This window comes from Leptonotus elevatus, chromosome 11 (assembly GCF_054856555.1).
Source record: "Leptonotus elevatus isolate MCC_2025b chromosome 11, RoL_Lele_1.0, whole genome shotgun sequence".
Taxonomy (NCBI): Eukaryota; Metazoa; Chordata; class Actinopteri; order Syngnathiformes; family Syngnathidae; genus Leptonotus; species Leptonotus elevatus.
In genome coordinates this window covers 9876771-9894671 of record NC_141249.1, presented here as the reverse complement: position 1 = coordinate 9894671, position 17901 = coordinate 9876771, and the positions used below count along the sequence as shown (strand labels likewise).

At 37.1% G+C, this 17901-nt stretch overlaps 2 protein-coding genes across 2 annotated transcripts; one reads left to right on the top strand and one right to left on the bottom strand.

Annotated features, from left to right (window-relative positions):
- Positions 1-691: 691 nt before the first annotated feature.
- Positions 692-10632, bottom strand: LOC147165752 (5-hydroxytryptamine receptor 3C-like). Its single transcript, XM_086089095.1, has 9 exons — positions 10484-10632; positions 10209-10372; positions 9267-9311; positions 9064-9170; positions 6496-6665; positions 4792-4946; positions 4482-4692; positions 2040-2219; positions 692-1887 (listed from the first exon to the last, which is right to left on the bottom strand). Exons 1-9 carry the CDS (start codon positions 10578-10580, stop codon positions 1598-1600), a joined length of 1419 nt encoding a protein of 472 aa, XP_085945221.1. The 5' UTR covers positions 10581-10632; the 3' UTR covers positions 692-1597.
- Positions 10633-11943: 1311 nt separating this feature from the next.
- Positions 11944-14336, top strand: dynlt2b (dynein light chain Tctex-type 2B). Its single transcript, XM_086089327.1, has 5 exons — positions 11944-12107; positions 12784-12917; positions 13022-13091; positions 13157-13220; positions 13318-14336. The coding sequence occupies exons 1-5, from the start codon at positions 12061-12063 to the stop codon at positions 13363-13365; spliced, it is 363 nt and encodes a 120-aa protein (XP_085945453.1). The 5' UTR covers positions 11944-12060; the 3' UTR covers positions 13366-14336.
- The last annotated feature ends 3565 nt before the right edge of the window (positions 14337-17901 follow it).

The window sequence follows — 17901 nt, the reverse complement described above, 5'->3', positions numbered from 1 at the left end:
AATAACATCTCTATATGTGATCTACTACTTTCACTTTGAGAGAAGCTATTACATTCAACCCCAAATTTTCCCATTACACACCATAATTGGGAGTCACTTATGTACCTATTTTACCCCAAAACACAATCAAAATGACCCTCCTAATATAATTTCACGCAGCAATCTAGAGTCAATTGACTGGGTCTCTTTGTTATTTTTATTTTTTTCAGTTTTCAATGCAATGAGTGGTTTCTGGCACCTGTTGAAAAAAGAAGAAGAGATATTTCGCCTTTAACATTTGTTTTTATTTGTTTGCTTAACCTTAAATTATACAGGTAAGGCAATCGAGAACAGATTCTCATTTGCAAACATGAACTGGTAGCAGACATCACAGTAAAACAAAGCAAATAAACCTTTTTTTTAAGCTGTTTTCCTGAAGGGAACCTTCAACTTGGAAAATTATTGCTGCGGTTAGCTGCTCTGGCTAACTCCTGCTAGCCCGGTCACTCGCCTTGGCTGCTCTCTCTCTCTCCGAATAGTAATTGGGTATAGGCTAGGAAAATATGGTCTCTCTGAGCCACCGTAGTGTGCATGCGTGCTTCAAAATCATTGCATTTTATTAGTTCACCACTAGATGTCACTACAAAATACCAACGTCGGAACAACTAAGAGAAATTGAAATGAAGAATGAGGATAAGCCCAAACTATCAAGTATTTGTCCATATCATTTTATTTTTAGTATTCTATACTTTCACATAACATCTAATCAGCACTAATTGTATATGAGGGATAATTTAACAACCACTCTTCAAAGCAGAGATGGCAAATCCAGATCCAGAAAGTAAAAACAGCAAGGGAGCTCTTTAGCTAGCTCCCCGGGTGCTCAGTTACCTGCTAGGGAGCTCGCTAGTGTTAGATTATTAACATTGTTTTTCTGTTTCAATTTATATTTTAATCGTTTTTGATATTAGTTAGAGCTGTGTAATAATAAGACAACAGTTAATTCATATGTTAGTCAATCTATAGTCCTTTGTTCTCTTCTCTGGGAAATAAATGTCTAGTAAGGTTTCTGAGTTATCTAAATGAGGGGATGTTTGAAAGTGCAATCAGAGGTCTGTCCATAAATTTCCTGGTGCAAGGAGGTGCCGGGGACCAATTGTTTACCCACATCTGGAGTGGACTGAGATAGGAACGGAGTAGGATTATCAAGTTGTGTATTTCACTCTGCTGACAGGACAAGATGACAGGGGGGGAGTATTTTTTCTAAACACTGTTTTTGTATAAGTGTGCAAGAGCAGAGAGCGAGAGGCACACTTTGCGGTCACTGCTGATTGAACAAGGATCCAAAGTGGCTTCGGAAATTTCTGAATAATAAAAGCTTGCAAGAAACTTCTTCACGAGATCTCAACTTTGAGTTTTATTTTGAACACGCAGGAAATCAAAGAAATGATTTCTAACACTAGCTAGCACAAGGGGGTTGTGCTAGCTAGCGAGCTCCCTAGCTAGCTCCCCGGGTGCTCGGTTACCTGCTGTTGAGCTAGCTAAAGGCAAACTGTGGCAGGGTTTGCCACCTCTGCTTCAAAGTAACATAATAAATTAAGCATGTCAAAGTTGTAATCTACTGGTTATAGGATTTGACCCAGATGATCTTGATGGTGATGAAGCTGACACATATGAAGAGTAGGTAGATGCCAAACAGCAGACGGTCCATGATGTAACCCACCTGGATCCATTCCTTTGAGCTCTGGTTGCTCCCAAACTCCTCCTCCACCTGTAGGCGGAGAACCTTCAGGTCTCCACCAAGGCTCCTCAGCTCCTGCAGGGCCCTCCCCTCCACTGCCGATCCCTTCTCCTCGTGAGGGTCGACATCACAGCCGTGCTGTGCGGACACATTTCTGCCTCTTGTGTCTGTTAAGACAGATTCAATGTATGGGGTTTATCAGAAAAGTTCCAGGGCTGGTGTCACAAAAGATATCGTAACCTAAACTATGAGATCCTATGATATTTACTTTGTACAATGTGTGAGAAGAGGTGATTAACCAGCACTGATATCTGTATACCTGCATCTTTGACTTCTTCCCAAGGCATTCCAACAAGACGACCCAGGATGCGCAGAACAAGCACACGTATCCAGTATGGAACAGGAGAGACGTTTTTGGAGCTGAGCAGCAATTTGGTGATGACAATCGTCTCCAGGAGACTGGCCACCATCAGGGCCAGGCATAAAGAGAAGAACACATCTGGCATAAAAGACAGGGGTAAGTCACGCACACATTCAGTGGTCAAGAATTAAATAAACAATTGTAACCCGAGCAAAGAAATCTATACAAGTTCCTTCTTGTTTGCTTGAGATTTGAATTGCCACGACATGGAAATCCGTACGTGTTTGCCCACACTGTTTATGGATCATGCAAATGATCAATGCTGCCAATGTCACACTTCACCACACAGGAATTTGTTTATAAAATTGTTGGGCGCGTGTGCTATTATTGATGCAGTCTCACAGACTGCTTTGCGGGGAGACCTCTGAACATGAACACGCATTAATTATTTTCCTTTCGACTTTTCCCTTCAGGAATTTCAAATTGTAAACCCATGACAGACGTCCATCTATCCAACCATTTTCTATCCCGTAGTGTTCATTTTGTTAATGAAAACTAAACACAAATATTTTGGTCAACACACATTTCACTGGACGAAAACTAGACTAAAACCCTCATCCCTAAACAATAACTGGGACTAAATCAGTATGCATTTTCGCAGACAAGACAAAAATGCACTCCACTTAATAAAAACTGGACTAAAATTTATGAACATTTTAGTTCATAAACAAAAATGAGATTAAAATTATATGATTTTGTAAAATCCTGTTTCTGCTAATCTGTCACTGTGCCATTGTCATGTAACACATAGTGGACACCCCCTTCCCCCCCTCTTTCAAATCTGCAACTTGCAGTGAAAAAAGCACAAACACGTGGGACAGACGTCACAGACAGGAGAAAAAAAAAGTAGGGGAGACCGAGGCTGGTAAATTGTCACAATTTTTTCTCCACCAGAGGGCGCAACGAAAAAGTGCAATACTAGTTTTCTTCGTATAAATGGGGTTGTGTACTGTCTGAGAAGAGAATAGCATATTGTGAACTGAGATGAGTGCCAGTTATCGGTTTTGCACAACCCAAAGTAAACATTTTTAACTTCATATATTTTGAAACAGGTGTCGTACATAGACAAATTCTAACAGCAAATCATGTGGACTCGTTAGAGGAGAGATTCAGGTATCGTGTCATGCCTCAGTCACTGCTCTGTTTTAATCTAACTAGAGCAAGTATTAGCCAAACATGGCCTACATGACAGCAGCTCCTAAGGACTTTATTCTATTTCATAATATTTTATGTTATTGTTTGCTCAATGACTATGGTAAATTTTCAAGATCAATGATAAACAATTTCTCTGGCTGTAAAAAACAAACAAAAAACCCCAGGAGAACAAGGATAATTTTGTCCTTGTTTTATTAGTTGCAAAATCCAGTGTGACATCTTACCCCATATAGTGTGAAAACTTACCCATTGGTGGGGCAACATGTCACATGTTCACTCCCTCTATTTGATGGCTTTTTAACTCTGCACTGACTCAAGGTATGAAAATGACATAAATACAAAAAATATACCTAAGACTTTGGTCTTTCATCTGGTATACATTGTGTTTATATATGATGTATTGATTCCCAAAAATATATATATAAATTTAAAAAAATGATACAACTAGCCCCGGTCTCCCCTAAATTAAAGTTTGAATGTAACAATCCAACGGCTAAAATGTTCCAACAATAATGTTAATCCGACCGCTAACTAATGCTGGCTAATTTACTAGCTTCTAGCACAGAGCCATAGTAGCCACTTGTTGATATGCTGTAATTGTGTGTGAAGTTGTTTTTCAGCAAAAAGATGAGAACATTATAAATGAAATAGTTTTAGATCTGAAATGTTCAACATTATCTGCTAACAAAAAAACACACAATTTTATACATATATAATTTCTTGGACTAAAATGCTAGATTTAAAGTCGACTAAAAATGAACTCAATAAAAATGGGATGAGGTTGACTAATATGATAAAATGGTAAAAATCTAGCGTGATTGAAAGTGTACTAAAACTGAGACAAAATTTAAAAATGTCTGATAAAATTAACACGACTATCCCGCTTGTCCACATTACAGTTTCATGTGAGCTGGATCTCAGATGATATAGAGCGAGAGAATTACTACTTCTCTCTTGGTATCGAATGTGCCACAGATTCTGTTCCCGTGCCTTTTTAATTGTTAGCTCCAATCAATAGTGCAGTTGGAGCAGGAACTTACAGATTCCTATTTTGTGGCTCTATTTTCATGACTTTTGCAAATCTGGTGCAACGTGTCATAAAACTGCACAGAGGCGCGTTAGACCTGGTGTTGGTTATTTCGCAGCCCGCATAAAAAAAAACGTGATCGTGAGTGTGGCACTTACTGATGATGGGGATGGTGTTTCCTGTAATAGGCAGCAGGTCATTCATGAGGAGCAGGAAGACGGTGTAGCCCAGGATGAGGGTCATCTTGAAGGAGGAACGGTCCACACTTTGCGGAGGTAGCAGGAAGCTAAAAAGGTCCACTGTGATGAGGAAAATGCTGGGGAGCAGCAGGTTGACCACGTACAGCGTGGACCTGCGTCGCAGTCGGATCTAGCCAAAGAATTGAAAACATTTTGCTTCCTTTGGACTTTGATGAAGTATTCTTATATTCAGATTCGGTTCATTTGCATGCAATGCAACCAGACATACGTGAAATTGAAGCTCGTCCGCGTGGGTAGGGTGATGATTCAGCTTTAAGGCAGTGATGCTCAGCAGCTCCCACTCCCCTAAAGTGGTCATCACCTTCTTGGATTTGGCTGTGATTAATTCGTCAGATATCGACTGGGACACCGTCATGTCACTTGCTAAACAAAAGAAAACATGTTTAGCTGTAAAGGCCAGAATGTATGGATTTTGTATTATGAAGAAAAAGGTAACATTTGAGTAATTTTGTTTGTCATGTTAGTGACTGTAACATACTTTATATTCATGACTCCAACATTTATGTATGCTATGAACTTGTTCCTCTATGATTAGTCAATTTGAAGTCAATCTCGTTAATTCATTCAAACCCAAACACATATAAATGTGTTTTTTAATACTTTGTCCTTAACTCCCCAAAACGTAAGTATACGTTTTTTAAATGTTTTTTTTTAGTGCTAGAACATACAGATGTAGCTTCAGACATGAAGAGGTAGCTTAAAGCAATGGTAGTTATTACAAAAAAAAAGAGATTAGCCAGGGCCACGTTGCAACAAGCTCTTGTCCCCAGTGTTTTCAACAGGTTTCTTAGCTATATTCTAATGCTAATTGCTACATAACAGAAACTGATACAAATATAAAAAAAATTCATGATGAAAGAAGAGGCTCAAATTTTTAATTTTTTTTGTAGGTTCCATGTTTTTATAGTAATAGAACACAATATTCTGTGGACCTAAATCAAAATCAGTCAAAATCCGGTAAAACGGCGAAGGGGGTTGCTTCAGTGAAAATGGCTGGAAGTTAATGACATCAACCATCTAATGTGAATCTATCCTTTCTTTAACGGGGGAAATCCTCTGGATTTGAATTAATGCCTATTACCAGCAGCCAGACGCGTATTTAGGCCATTTTTGGGGGTGCTTCAGCAATATATATTTTTACTGTGTGTTCTTTTTAACAAGCTAGGAACTTATAGCAATAATATATATATATATATATATATATATATATATATATATATATATATATATATATATATATATATATATATATATTAACAAAGCATTCCACAGTAGCATAGGGGACATTTTCAAATTACAGAATTTAGGAAATTAAATTAGCTTTTAGCATTCTTCCTAAAAAACGGGACAAATTGTGTCCAGGGAGAGATTTTTTTTTCCCAGAAGAGCTGGTAAAAAAATTCTGGGAAAAATGGGACGGGTGGCAACTTTACCAGGATACATGAAAAGTTTATTATTATTTTGTAGAGATCCAACGTCCGTTGTTAATTCTCACTGTAAACTGTGGGGAGCTGTTTTACTGCAAAAACATGCATAGTGTCAATGCGTACGTTGAGGATCTGTTGTATCAAAAAGAGTATCCTTCTCAAGAAATTAGAGTTGGGATATGTTTATATTTTAAGTCATTTTCTCCTTTGCATAACTTTTATTAGATTCGGTTTACTCACTGACATCCCGTGCGATATTTGGAGCGGGAAGTAACCCCAAACCACGACAAATTCCCTATCACATACCCCCCGTTGTAGTACCCAAGCACCCCTAAATGTCTTTATAGCACCCCTAAACCTCTGATCCTAGCATCGCCTCTGCCAGCAGGCATCTCGTAAGTCCCATGCATCATCTATATAATTGACTTCCTTATTTTCACATTTTCCTGAACTCGGATCAAAAGTAAAAGTGCAAAATCCGCTACCCAAGTTAACGAGGGAGCCGAAGGTTAGAGTGCAGTCCTGTTTGTCAAAGGGGAAGGTGTAGATGTCCAGGTTACACGAGCTGACAACTCTGCTTGGTTTTGCGTCGTGCATTTGTCCATCGCTGTGCAGATTCACATATGGAACAAGTGGAGCTTTGTCTTGATCCATGCTGCAACACACAGATAAGCACTTAGATGTACAAATTGACGTTTTTATTTCTCCTGAAAACAAGGGAGATGATTATATATTACAGAACGATGCAATAGTATTTTTTATTTGTTTAAAATAACTGTTCACAGTAGTCATTTGGTCACAATAAAATGAGTAAATAATAGGAAATATATACGATCCGCTGGTTTATGCAAGTTCACTTCCCTGTTCGAGTTGCTTTTTTTGTTCAATTTTAGTTTTTTAAGGCGTATTTGTAGCCCACTGAAAAGAAAAATAATATAATTATAGAATAGAACCCAATCATACATTTATAGATGAAAACAAACCAGTGTGAGTGTCTACGGATGTACAGAGATGGATACTTCGCGACAGCATCAAGCGTACAATGGTGAACGCGATTTCCACAATAATAAATAAAACGCAGAGTACAATGGTAAACACTGCCCAATTTCTTCAGGTGTTGTGCTTATGCATTCATAAAAATCATTAACTCATTCACTGCCATTGACGGCTATAGACGTAAAAAATTCATGGGACTATTTCTATTTGTTTAATTTTTTTTCCCACTTTCTGTTAACAAGAGTATGAAAACCTAGATTTTTTTTTATTGTGTTAGAACAGATATAAAATTTGTGATTAATCGTGAGTTAACTTGTGAAGTCATGCGATTAATTACGATAAAAAAATGTAATCGCCTGGCGCGCATAATTTTTAAAAATTAAACAACAAATGTTTGTTTTAAAAAAAGAAAATAAAAGATTATTAAAAATTAGTGGCATCAGGCGATTAAAATCGTAATGAATCGCATGACTTCACTAGTTAACTCACGATTAATTACAAATTTTATATCTGTTCTAAATGTACCAAAAACAATTCTAGGTTTTCATACTCTTGCTAACAAAAACGGGAAAAAAATGTTAAACTAATAGAAATAGTTCAAATTTATTTTTTAAAGTCTATAGCTGTCAATGGCAGTGAATGAGTTAATTTCTATTCGTCTGGATTTAAAACTATCTTTAATTGTGTTAACGGAGATTGCACAACATCAAAGCCAGACTGTAAAGATGTAAACGCTTGTTTAATTACTCTGGAAGAACAATAAATAACCGTTTCATCTGCATACGAATGGAAACAAGCAGATCATTAATATAAATAGAGAACAACAGTGGACCTAGAACAGATCCCCGAGGGACGCCTTTAGAAACATGCAAGTAGGGGGACGGCATTCCCGCAAAGTGTACACGTTGCATTCTTTCAGACAAATGATTTGAGAACCAACCAACAGCTGCATCAGAAAGACCAACGTCACTGAGTCTCCTAAGCAAGACGCTGTAATCAACCGTATCAAAGGCCTACGACAGGTCAATAAAAAGTGCAGTACAATATTTTTTTTTACAGTCCAAAGCTTCAATAATGTCGTTAACTACCTTCATAGCAGCAGTTATGTTCCTGAGAGAACTACACATGCTTTTATTTATTCTTTATCTTTTAGGTTTTTATCTCTCGAAAAGCACAATTATATTGTTTTCTGAACTCATTCACTGCCATTGACGCCTATAAACGTCAAAAATTCATTTGAACTATTTCTAGTAGTCTAACATTTTCAACAAGTGTATGAAAACCTAGATTTTTTTTTTTAAAACAACAAAGATTATAAAAAATTAGGGGCGTCAGGTGATTACAATTTTTTATTGTAATTAATTGCATGACTTCAATAGTTAATTCACGATTAATCACAAATTTGTGTGACAACCTATAATTTTTTAGAACGGATATACAATTTGTGATTAATCGTGAGTTAACTATTGAAGTCATGCGATTAATTACAATTAAAAAATGTAATCGTCTGACGCCCCTAATTTTTAATAATCTTTCCTTTTCTTTCTTTTTTTTATTGGGGCATCAGGCGATTATTTTTTTAAAAATTGTAATTAATCACATGACTTCACTAGTTAACTCAAGATTAATCACAAATTTTATATCTGTTCTAAATGTACATTAATTTTTTTCTAGGTTTTCATACTTTTGTTAACAAAAGTGGAAAAAAATGTTAAACTAATAAAAATACTTCAAATGAATTTTTGATGTCCATGTCAAATGTCAATGGCAATGAATGAGTTAATATAATTAAAACTATTTTTAATTCTTGGACTTACTTACTTAACGTTTTAAGTTTTGTTTAACCAAGCTTATACACTTTTTCCGCAAAACTCTTTTTTTTTTTTTTATGTACTTTTAGTTTTCTAGTTAAGACAGTGAGAAAAAAAATATTTAGGAATGTAAGCATTTTAAAACAATACATCAAATGACAGTCCAACATGGTTGAATAGTGTTGTATGTTTACTGATGTACAGATGCAAATCTAAGAAACACACCGATTATATTTCGAAACTCACAATTCACGGATGAAAAGATCTGGAACCCAGAATTTCTCTCTGGGAAGAGTAATCTTGTCGGTGCCACACTGGACCGGGTCCCAAGTGACAAACTCATTCTGCCACCACTGACGCAATGTGGATATGAATGCAAACGGAAAAGTGATAACATTGCACGTCATTGCAGTTTCATCATACAACAACAAAAAGGATGCATTACTTACAAAATTCTGCCAAAGATAAGTCGTCAGGAGTTGAGCTTTCTCGTTCTGATAAACACACGCTTCAATTAGGTCAGAGTTACATTACTGTAAAGGCAAATGCCCATTGTTTTTTTTACACTAGCTGACATAACTATTCATTTGATAAATTAACTCATTCACTGCCTTTGACGTCAAAAATTCATTTGAACTATTTCTATTAGTTTCACATTTTCCCTCACTTTTGTTAACAAGAGTGTGACAACCTAGAATTTGTTTTATTGTACATTTAGAACGGATATAATATTTGTGATTAATCGTGAGTTAACTATTGAAGTCATGCGATTAATTACAATTTTAAAAAATTATCGTTTGACGCCCGTAATTTTTTATAATCTTTCCTTTTCTTTTTCCTTTTTATTAGGGGCGATTAATTTTTTAAAATTGTAATTAATCACATGACTTCACTAGTTAACTCAAGATTAATCACAAATGTTTTATCTGTTGTAAATGTACAACACATTTTTTTCTAGATTTTCATACTCTTGTTAACAAAAGTAGGAAGAAAAATGTGAAACTACTAGAAATAGTTCAAATGAATTTTTGACGTCTATAGCCGTCAATGGCAGTGAATGAGTTAAGATTAGATATTATAGAAATGTTTTGTGTAAGACATCATCTTTTTAAAATTGTCACTATTATGTGTCCATATTGTAACTACATTTCATATTTAAAACTGTCCATAATGGAGCAGTATTTGTTTATGAAATTTATTAATAAAAATGCACAATTTTGTTTTAAGTCATCTAAAATAATTTGTATCATTTACTACTACTAATATCACATTTCACCACAATCAAATTATTTCAAAAACAGGCTTCAAAGTACAGTATTTATAGACCAGCTGTTATACAGTACATATCGCATATAAACATCATTTATGGATTTATACTGGTCTGAACATACCACTCCTAATATTCCAAAGAGCAGGAAGTGTAAGCGGACGTTGGTGGGGGTTGTCATGTTTATGACTGGCCGGATGGCGGCCATCTTAAAGATGGGCTTCAGGGCCTCCAGCAGCGCCAGTTGGTTCGGTTCAGAGCAGTTTACCTTGATGGTGCTGCACGGAGCTGATAGGTCACAAACAAATAGTTTTTACTTAAAATAAATAATTTACTTGTACTCATTAAAAAAAAAAACTCAAGGGAAACTCAGCACTCAAAAAGCAACAAAAAACATACCTGGAATAAAGACCAGCAGCATAATCAACATGGGCGTCATTGAGAGCAGATTCATGATGTCAAATCTTTTTTTTTGCGCCTGTAGAGAACTTATCATATTATTAAAATATAGCTGCCAATTTCTGACAGCATAAAAAATAACTTGCCTATCAGCCAATAGAAGACTTGAGTTCTCCTTATCAGCCTGCTTGTACATACTGAAGGTATATATAGTGGCACTGCACCTGAAGCATGACGGTGAAAATTAAAAACATGCAAAGCATGTGGTTAAAGGCAAGCAAAATTCTGCAAGGCAAGGCAGCCGCTTCAATCATATTGGAATGTATCCCAAAAACAAAAAAATAAACCGCAGCCCCAGCGCATGCACGCGTGTGCGTGTGTGTGAGACATGGATTGTCACGCCTGCTGATCGCAAACAAATAAAGTGTTTATGCCCTGCGAAGAAGAGGCTTGCTCGCGTATGGAAACACATCACCACCATTTTTGTTTAAAATAAACAGATTGTGTAACAAATACACTACGTAGACCAGATCATTAAACAAATAATAATCAAACACAAAACCTTTTTAATTGAAATGTTAAAACAGTTAATAGTAAACAATAAATGCACTGCTGGAATAAATTCAGATTTCTGAATATGTTGAAAGTTTTTACGATATAGGTAATAATACTTTTTGCTTTTGGCCTTTAATTGATAGGACAGAGTGATAGAGTGCCTACAGTGCTGAATATTGTTATATGTTGCAGAACATATAAATAGCTACAGTATATCTCAGATAATAGACTTAATTTGTTTAAAAATAATAATAATAATTATATACTAGTACAGAATTGTTTCTGTAAATTAATTAAGCCTTATATTTATTGAGCTATTTCCACACAAAACATTTAAAATGAACTATTGTGGAAAACCCCCAAATAAAACTTTAAAGTTGTACTCTAATTAAAAAAAAAAACTTATACAATACTGTGTGCGATGCATCATCCAGCTTTTGCATGAATGACGGAATCGCATTACTGTACCTTAATGTCTTTTTAGCTATCTGCAAAAGGCTCTCAAGGTTGAAGCTGCACAGTTCCGAGACTCCAATTTGTGACCCATAATGCATTTGGTAAAAAGAACAGATTGAAAACAGTGTAAAAGGGTGACCTTTTACAAAGAAGGCACCCTGGCGGAAATGGTGATCATATTATCTTCCTTGTCAGCACATTGGAAATGATGCATTGACCTTCCTGACTAACAGTACGTGAAGAGATCAGGAAAGAGTGTTAAGAGATCTCTGAGCAATTGTGGCTTTCATTGGATTTATTCCACTGTGTATTTTGTTGGACAAAAACTTTCTTTTCATCAGTCGCTCTCATTTGAGCTTCAATGCTATTACGTCACCATCGTAGCAACGGAACTCTGTCGTAAAGCGAGGACCTGTCAGTCACTTCCGGTGAATGCATTGGGGGGGGGGGGGAGTATCAACTTCCGGGGATGTCATTGCTCAAACTTTCCAGAGCGAGTGAAAGACTGCTCGCTTTACTTTTCTGCGCCACAACTCATTGTTAAGCTAATATATCACTGACATGCCATGGAAGGCTCAGATTCTTACCTCATACGACCCAACTATCAGTACAAGTGAGTTGTTTGAAGCTAAGTCCGTATCGTGTGACGTTAGCTTAGCTTGTAGCCGTAGCCTCGCCGACGCTCGCGTTGCCTAGTTACCGTAAACCGACATTTTCCAATTCCCTCCACCAAGATTTATTGTGCTCATGGGTTGTCATCATTGTGAAATATTTAAAACCCACTCCATAAAAGCCTTCAAACTATGCTAATCAAGTTGACCGTCGTTTGGTATGTATTAATCTCTTGCTCTAAATCGGGTCATAAACATGACCTTCTTAAAATACGATCATGCTGGCCGCAGCTGCATCCTTAGTGAAACAGATCAGAATTCTACCGCAGGAATGAAATTATTAATTATGATATCATCAGTATTAGTGTCAGATTTCAGACGCCATTATTTTGGGTAGATGACGTCACGAGAAACGCTTCTCAGAATGACACAATTAACTTTTTCCGCCACTACAACCTACATCTGCAACAACAACATAGAACCATTTAAATATTAAATTAGTCTCACAGCATAAAACGTTTGCTTCTTGATCAGTACATCTGCACAGTTCTGAGGCTCGGGGTTTAAAACAAAAGATAACTAATTTCAAGTACTCTTTTATGTTAGGTAATGTTTAAGGATTGCATGTTGGACTGAGGTGTATTTTGTATTCTTTCTGGCCTTTTTGTAACATTTTAGATTCAAGTCTGCTGTTGTAAAGGAGTGCATTCGTGAAACAGTAAAGGCACGCCTGTTAGAAGTACAATATGACCCAGATGAGGTCCCAGAGCTTACCCGCACACTGGCTGACTCTGTAAAGAATAAAGTGAAGAGTGAGTCCTTCATCAGACATTAAAACAATGAAATGTATATCCAATTCAACGTTTGCGTTATTAGTAATCACTGTGTTGTTTATTTTTTTCCCCTTCCAACGCAGAATTAGGGTTTGACAGGTACAAGTTTGTTGTGCAAGTGACCATTGGAGAACAACGCGGACAAGGAGTCAAGTCAGTGACATATTGATTTAAATGATTATTTTAAAGCGTTGAATACAATTTGTTGGATTTGACAGGATGTCGTCAAGGTGTTTATGGGATGCTGATACAGACAACTATGCAGAAGATGTTTTCATGAATGCAAGTACTTTTATTCTTTTTGGTGTGCTGTGTGATTTTTAGAGTGGCTTCATGTTGGTGTGTGTTTATTTCCAAATATTTTATTTCACTTTCACAGGAAAGCTTGTTCTGTGCTGTGGCCGTGTTTGGAAGCTATTTCTATTAATTAGGAGTGTGGATGGAGGAGTATGGCAGGTACGGAGGCGAAAACTGCGGCAGAAATCCTTTGGTGACACGCCCATCATTCCAATTTTTGTTTCATTGACTTCTTGTTAACTGCGGGTAGCCCTTTATGATTTAAATATATAATTAGACAAGGTGTTAAAATTTAATTAAAGACAAATACGTAGACGATGCTGATAGAGAAATATTATATTGATTAGAATAAAATAATGTACATTCCTGTATAACTTATTTCCTACAGGACCACATGAGTAGCCAAGTGGGCCTGTTCTAAGAATTGCTCATTATTGAGATGCATCTACCTTTTTTGTTGCTTTTCTTTTTAAATCAAACTTGCATTCGTGTAAACTTTGAAATTAGATTACAATACCCAATCATCAAAAACAACAACAAAAAAACTAGGTACAGTTCAAAGATCAGTACGAAAGCAAATTGCCAATCTGTAGTGTTTGTGGAGAGACACAACAGCGGTATAGCCCCCAATTTACCTATAAGTAATTTGAGCAAATTTGTTATCCCTTTGTACCAGTTAATATTAAGTACCCAAAAAATTGTGCTTGGTTTGAAAAAGGTGAGTGACCCCTGCATAAATAGCTATGTTAGTGAATTAATACGTCTCGAAAAGTGTCAATCAAAATAAATATTATTTTCTTTGCTACAGGTCTTCATTGAATCATTACTTTGTGCTGTTCGAATGAAGTGTCAGTTGAGCACTCACAAGGTTGTAGATGCTGTGTCTTGCATGAAAATGAAGTCAGAAGTCATTTCAAATGTGAAATAAGTAATTTATTTTCCGAGTGTCTCTCTGTTTGAAGAGGTCCTCTTAAAGTGGTCACAAATTTGTTGTCCGGAAGCTGACATATTTTCTTGTTTAAAGCTAGGCCTCGCGGATACTGAACTCATCTCATTTTCAGCATCTAGCATACAACTAAATAAATCAGCTTTATTTATGTATATTTCTCCATGTCTTTGTATGCATTCAGATAGACACATGATATAGTGATGTTGCACCATAAAACATACTGAAACTTATTTTGAATGTTATCCAATAGGTATCAGTGGTTGTTGTCACATAGTTAGCAATACAACATTTAAAAGCATTTACAAGCAAAATAACTAAAGTCATTCTAAAACAAAGTAAAGAAATAAAAAGTAGTTTCTTAAAATTACTATAAGAACTTACAGTGCAAGACAAATATTTTCTAAAATGTTATCTAAAAAAAAAATGCTTTAATAGATTTAATCAGAGGCATGGGAAAAATGCATAGTTTTTCATCTGGATTTTAAATTACTTGCGCTGGGCTTATTTCACTTCTGTTTAGCTGTTTTCAGGCATTGCCAATAACGTGGTATCCATGTCAAAAAAAATGGAGTGCTTTCCACATTGTAATTTGTATTAGGTTTTTCAAATAAATTTTTAAATTCTCTGAAGTAAACCTAGCCTGTCTTTGCAGATGCGCCTAACAAAAAAAAAGAAGAAGAAAGTGCTTGCTTTGCTCTGTTGTGCTTGTGCATGCACTGATAACAGTATTACTTACTTGTATGGAAGCGGTGACTTTGTCGAAAGAATTATAATTGCATGCCTGCACAAAGTTTCTTACATTGGTTAGTGTTTCTTGCTGTCTAGTTATCGAAGACGCTGCTGTGTTAAGTTTGTGTTATGACATGGTGACTGATACAAAATGGCAGCGCTGCGATGTTCTGTGATTCATGGTGAGTAGAGAAATATGTTTTTTTTTAAATATATATACATTTTAGCATTTAAGATTACATATTATATTGGAATGAAAGTTCACCATTTTCACAAGCCCTAGGTACCAGTAAATGTTCATAAAACAATGACTTGTACACATCTATATTATGGTGCCCTTATTTGTGATTTTTTTATTTTTAGTAAAGAAATGTGTATTGTCAACAAATGACAGTAATTTTGTAGTTTGGATTTCTAAATGCTCAACCACAACAGCCATCTATTATTAACTTGCGAACGTAAATAAATAATCAATGATTTACATGCATCCTTGCTTATCACAGTCGGTACCACGCATTCCACCTCAGATAGGAATACTTAATACTATTAATATGTTTATAGTTGATTACAGTGACATAATATGAAGCCAAACCGCAATATCATATTTCGGTATGCAGTTGCATTTACATCCGATCATTAAATTAAAGGTTGCGCAGTCTTAGGCCCCGTCCAGACGGAAGCAAAGCCGACTTCGTTCCTCAAACAAATCCCGTACACACAGAAGCATTTCAAGACTTGCGTGTGTCCAAAAGAAGACGCTGAGGACGTTTAACGGCTGTAATGTATATGCCAAGCCTGGAGTGGCGCTGTAGCGGCGCTGTAGCGCAGCCACAGGGAGTTAACGGAAAGCGTAGAAGAAGAATCAGCGAGGAAGACGAACACTTTTTTTTCTAACTTTATTGCAATCTACAGAACAAACATGGCTTTGCATGTATCGAAACAAGATTAAAAAGACAAACACAGGAGAAGTGACAATGGCGGGTGATTCAAGTACAACACCGCTTGTAAAAGCATAAGCAAGTTAAGGAGACTGCGCAAAACGACTACGACACGACTATCCGCCATTGTTGTTGACAAACTGACGGTTCGCGCGCAGTCACGCGAGAATTGCCGCATACGTCATCAATCTGCGACAATGCGTCGTCATCGAGCTGCGACCATTACGTCATTGCTGGAGGAGTATCCTGCATATGCGTACGGGGCGCGTTTTGAAATCTTTCCACTCTGGAACCCGGTTTCAAAATTGATTGGTTTCACGAACGAACGGCTTAAACGGTAAGAAACTTGTGAGGATACATTGAAACTGTCTTTTGTGTGGACGGGGCCTGAAAAATTGATCCTGAGCCTTTATCTTGAAAAATGAAGAGGATTCAAAATGGATGATTAGATAAGAATTTGTCAAGAATAACTTGTCTGTGGAAAACGTGACCAATGTCTTTTTTCTGGTGCTTTCGGAATTACTTGGACTCGTCGTTTGCCAGTTTCACCAGTTGGAAAACGTTAGGCTTTCCAGTCCCGCTCAGGCCACATTAGACTAATTAGACTAATGAGCCATCCTTCCAGCCATCCATTTACGATACCGCTAATCCTGCACCCAGGACTTGTTGCCAGTCAATGACAGCGCACACATAGAAGCAGACAATTCACACTCCCGTCTGTCACTGAGCGGGGAACTGACCCCATGCTGCCTGCAGGTGCAAGTCAGGCAAGTGAACCTCTCCGCCATTGATGACGTCTAACAAGGCAGAAGCAATTGACTGAATATGCTCAGGTATCAATTACGGAAATGACTCATACCGATTACGTAAACATGGCAGTGGAGTCTTTCTCCTGCTGTTTTCCCTGTACTTCAGGTGTTTCAATGGAATCTCTTGAAACGGAAAGTCCAAATGCACAACAACAATTTATGCAAAGCAGTCATTGCTAAATTTGCTCACACTTGTAATCAAGCAGGAATCCCTGTCAGGTGCTGCCATGACATTGCCAAACCTGTTGCCGTATATGAATTGAATGTTTGCATACACAGTACATAAATACTGTATATATTCTATAGAAATTTGATTGGTCTCATCGTCACGTACGTATATAGAAGCATGTAGACGAAGGGCTCGAATTTTGTGCCCAGTGGATGTCTAGCGTAAGGCACGGTCTAATTCGACACAGGGGTGGGCTAGACTGGACTTTGGTATTTTTGCAGATGCAAGCAGCTTGACGCACTTGTATGCAGAGGTGGGCACTTCCGTTTCTCCGTCTGCCCATCATTGACGGATACCCCCTTGGATATGCGGAAAAAGATGGCTGGCTGGATGATTAGACATAAAACAATCCGTTTTTAAAGCTTTTCGGAGGTTCAGAGCTTCGTGTGTTCTTCCAGAAGGGTCTAACAGAAGGCTGTCCTCTCATGGACAAGGTTGTGCCTGTGCACTAATGCGGAGAGATTTTCCAGTCCTTATGTCGGAGCAATTTGGTGATAACTAGCTGTTGTTTCCAAGCGAGGTAGTCACTTCATATATGTCAAGTTGCCTCTAGACTTTGCACATTGCTTCATCTTTTTTTTTTTTTTTGTGCAAATCGGTTGAAGGGCTTTAAGCATCTGTCAGTATGTAAGCCTTGACTTCAATTCAGAACACTTGTAAGGACCTTGAGAGATGAGATCAGCTGTCAGAAATGATGAGCTGAATCCTATTCAGCTGACTTTTAGCGAGAGGTGAGCTGCTGGCCTGGGACATCACTTGGCACATGCAATTGCAGCTCAATGAACTACAATATCATGAAAAACGTATTTCGGTAGTTCAAATCAAAACGTACATTATTTAAGGTAATGATTTTCCCGAGACGTGAATTCCATCAAGCTCCGTCAATCAGTTTGTGATGACATTTAGACTTTCATTTAATAGCGTGCTGTTAAGCCGGTAGCTGGTAAACAGTCTGCCATTTTTGGTATGCCCCTTCCCTCCTCTCATATGTCCCTTATCTCTGAGAAGTCCC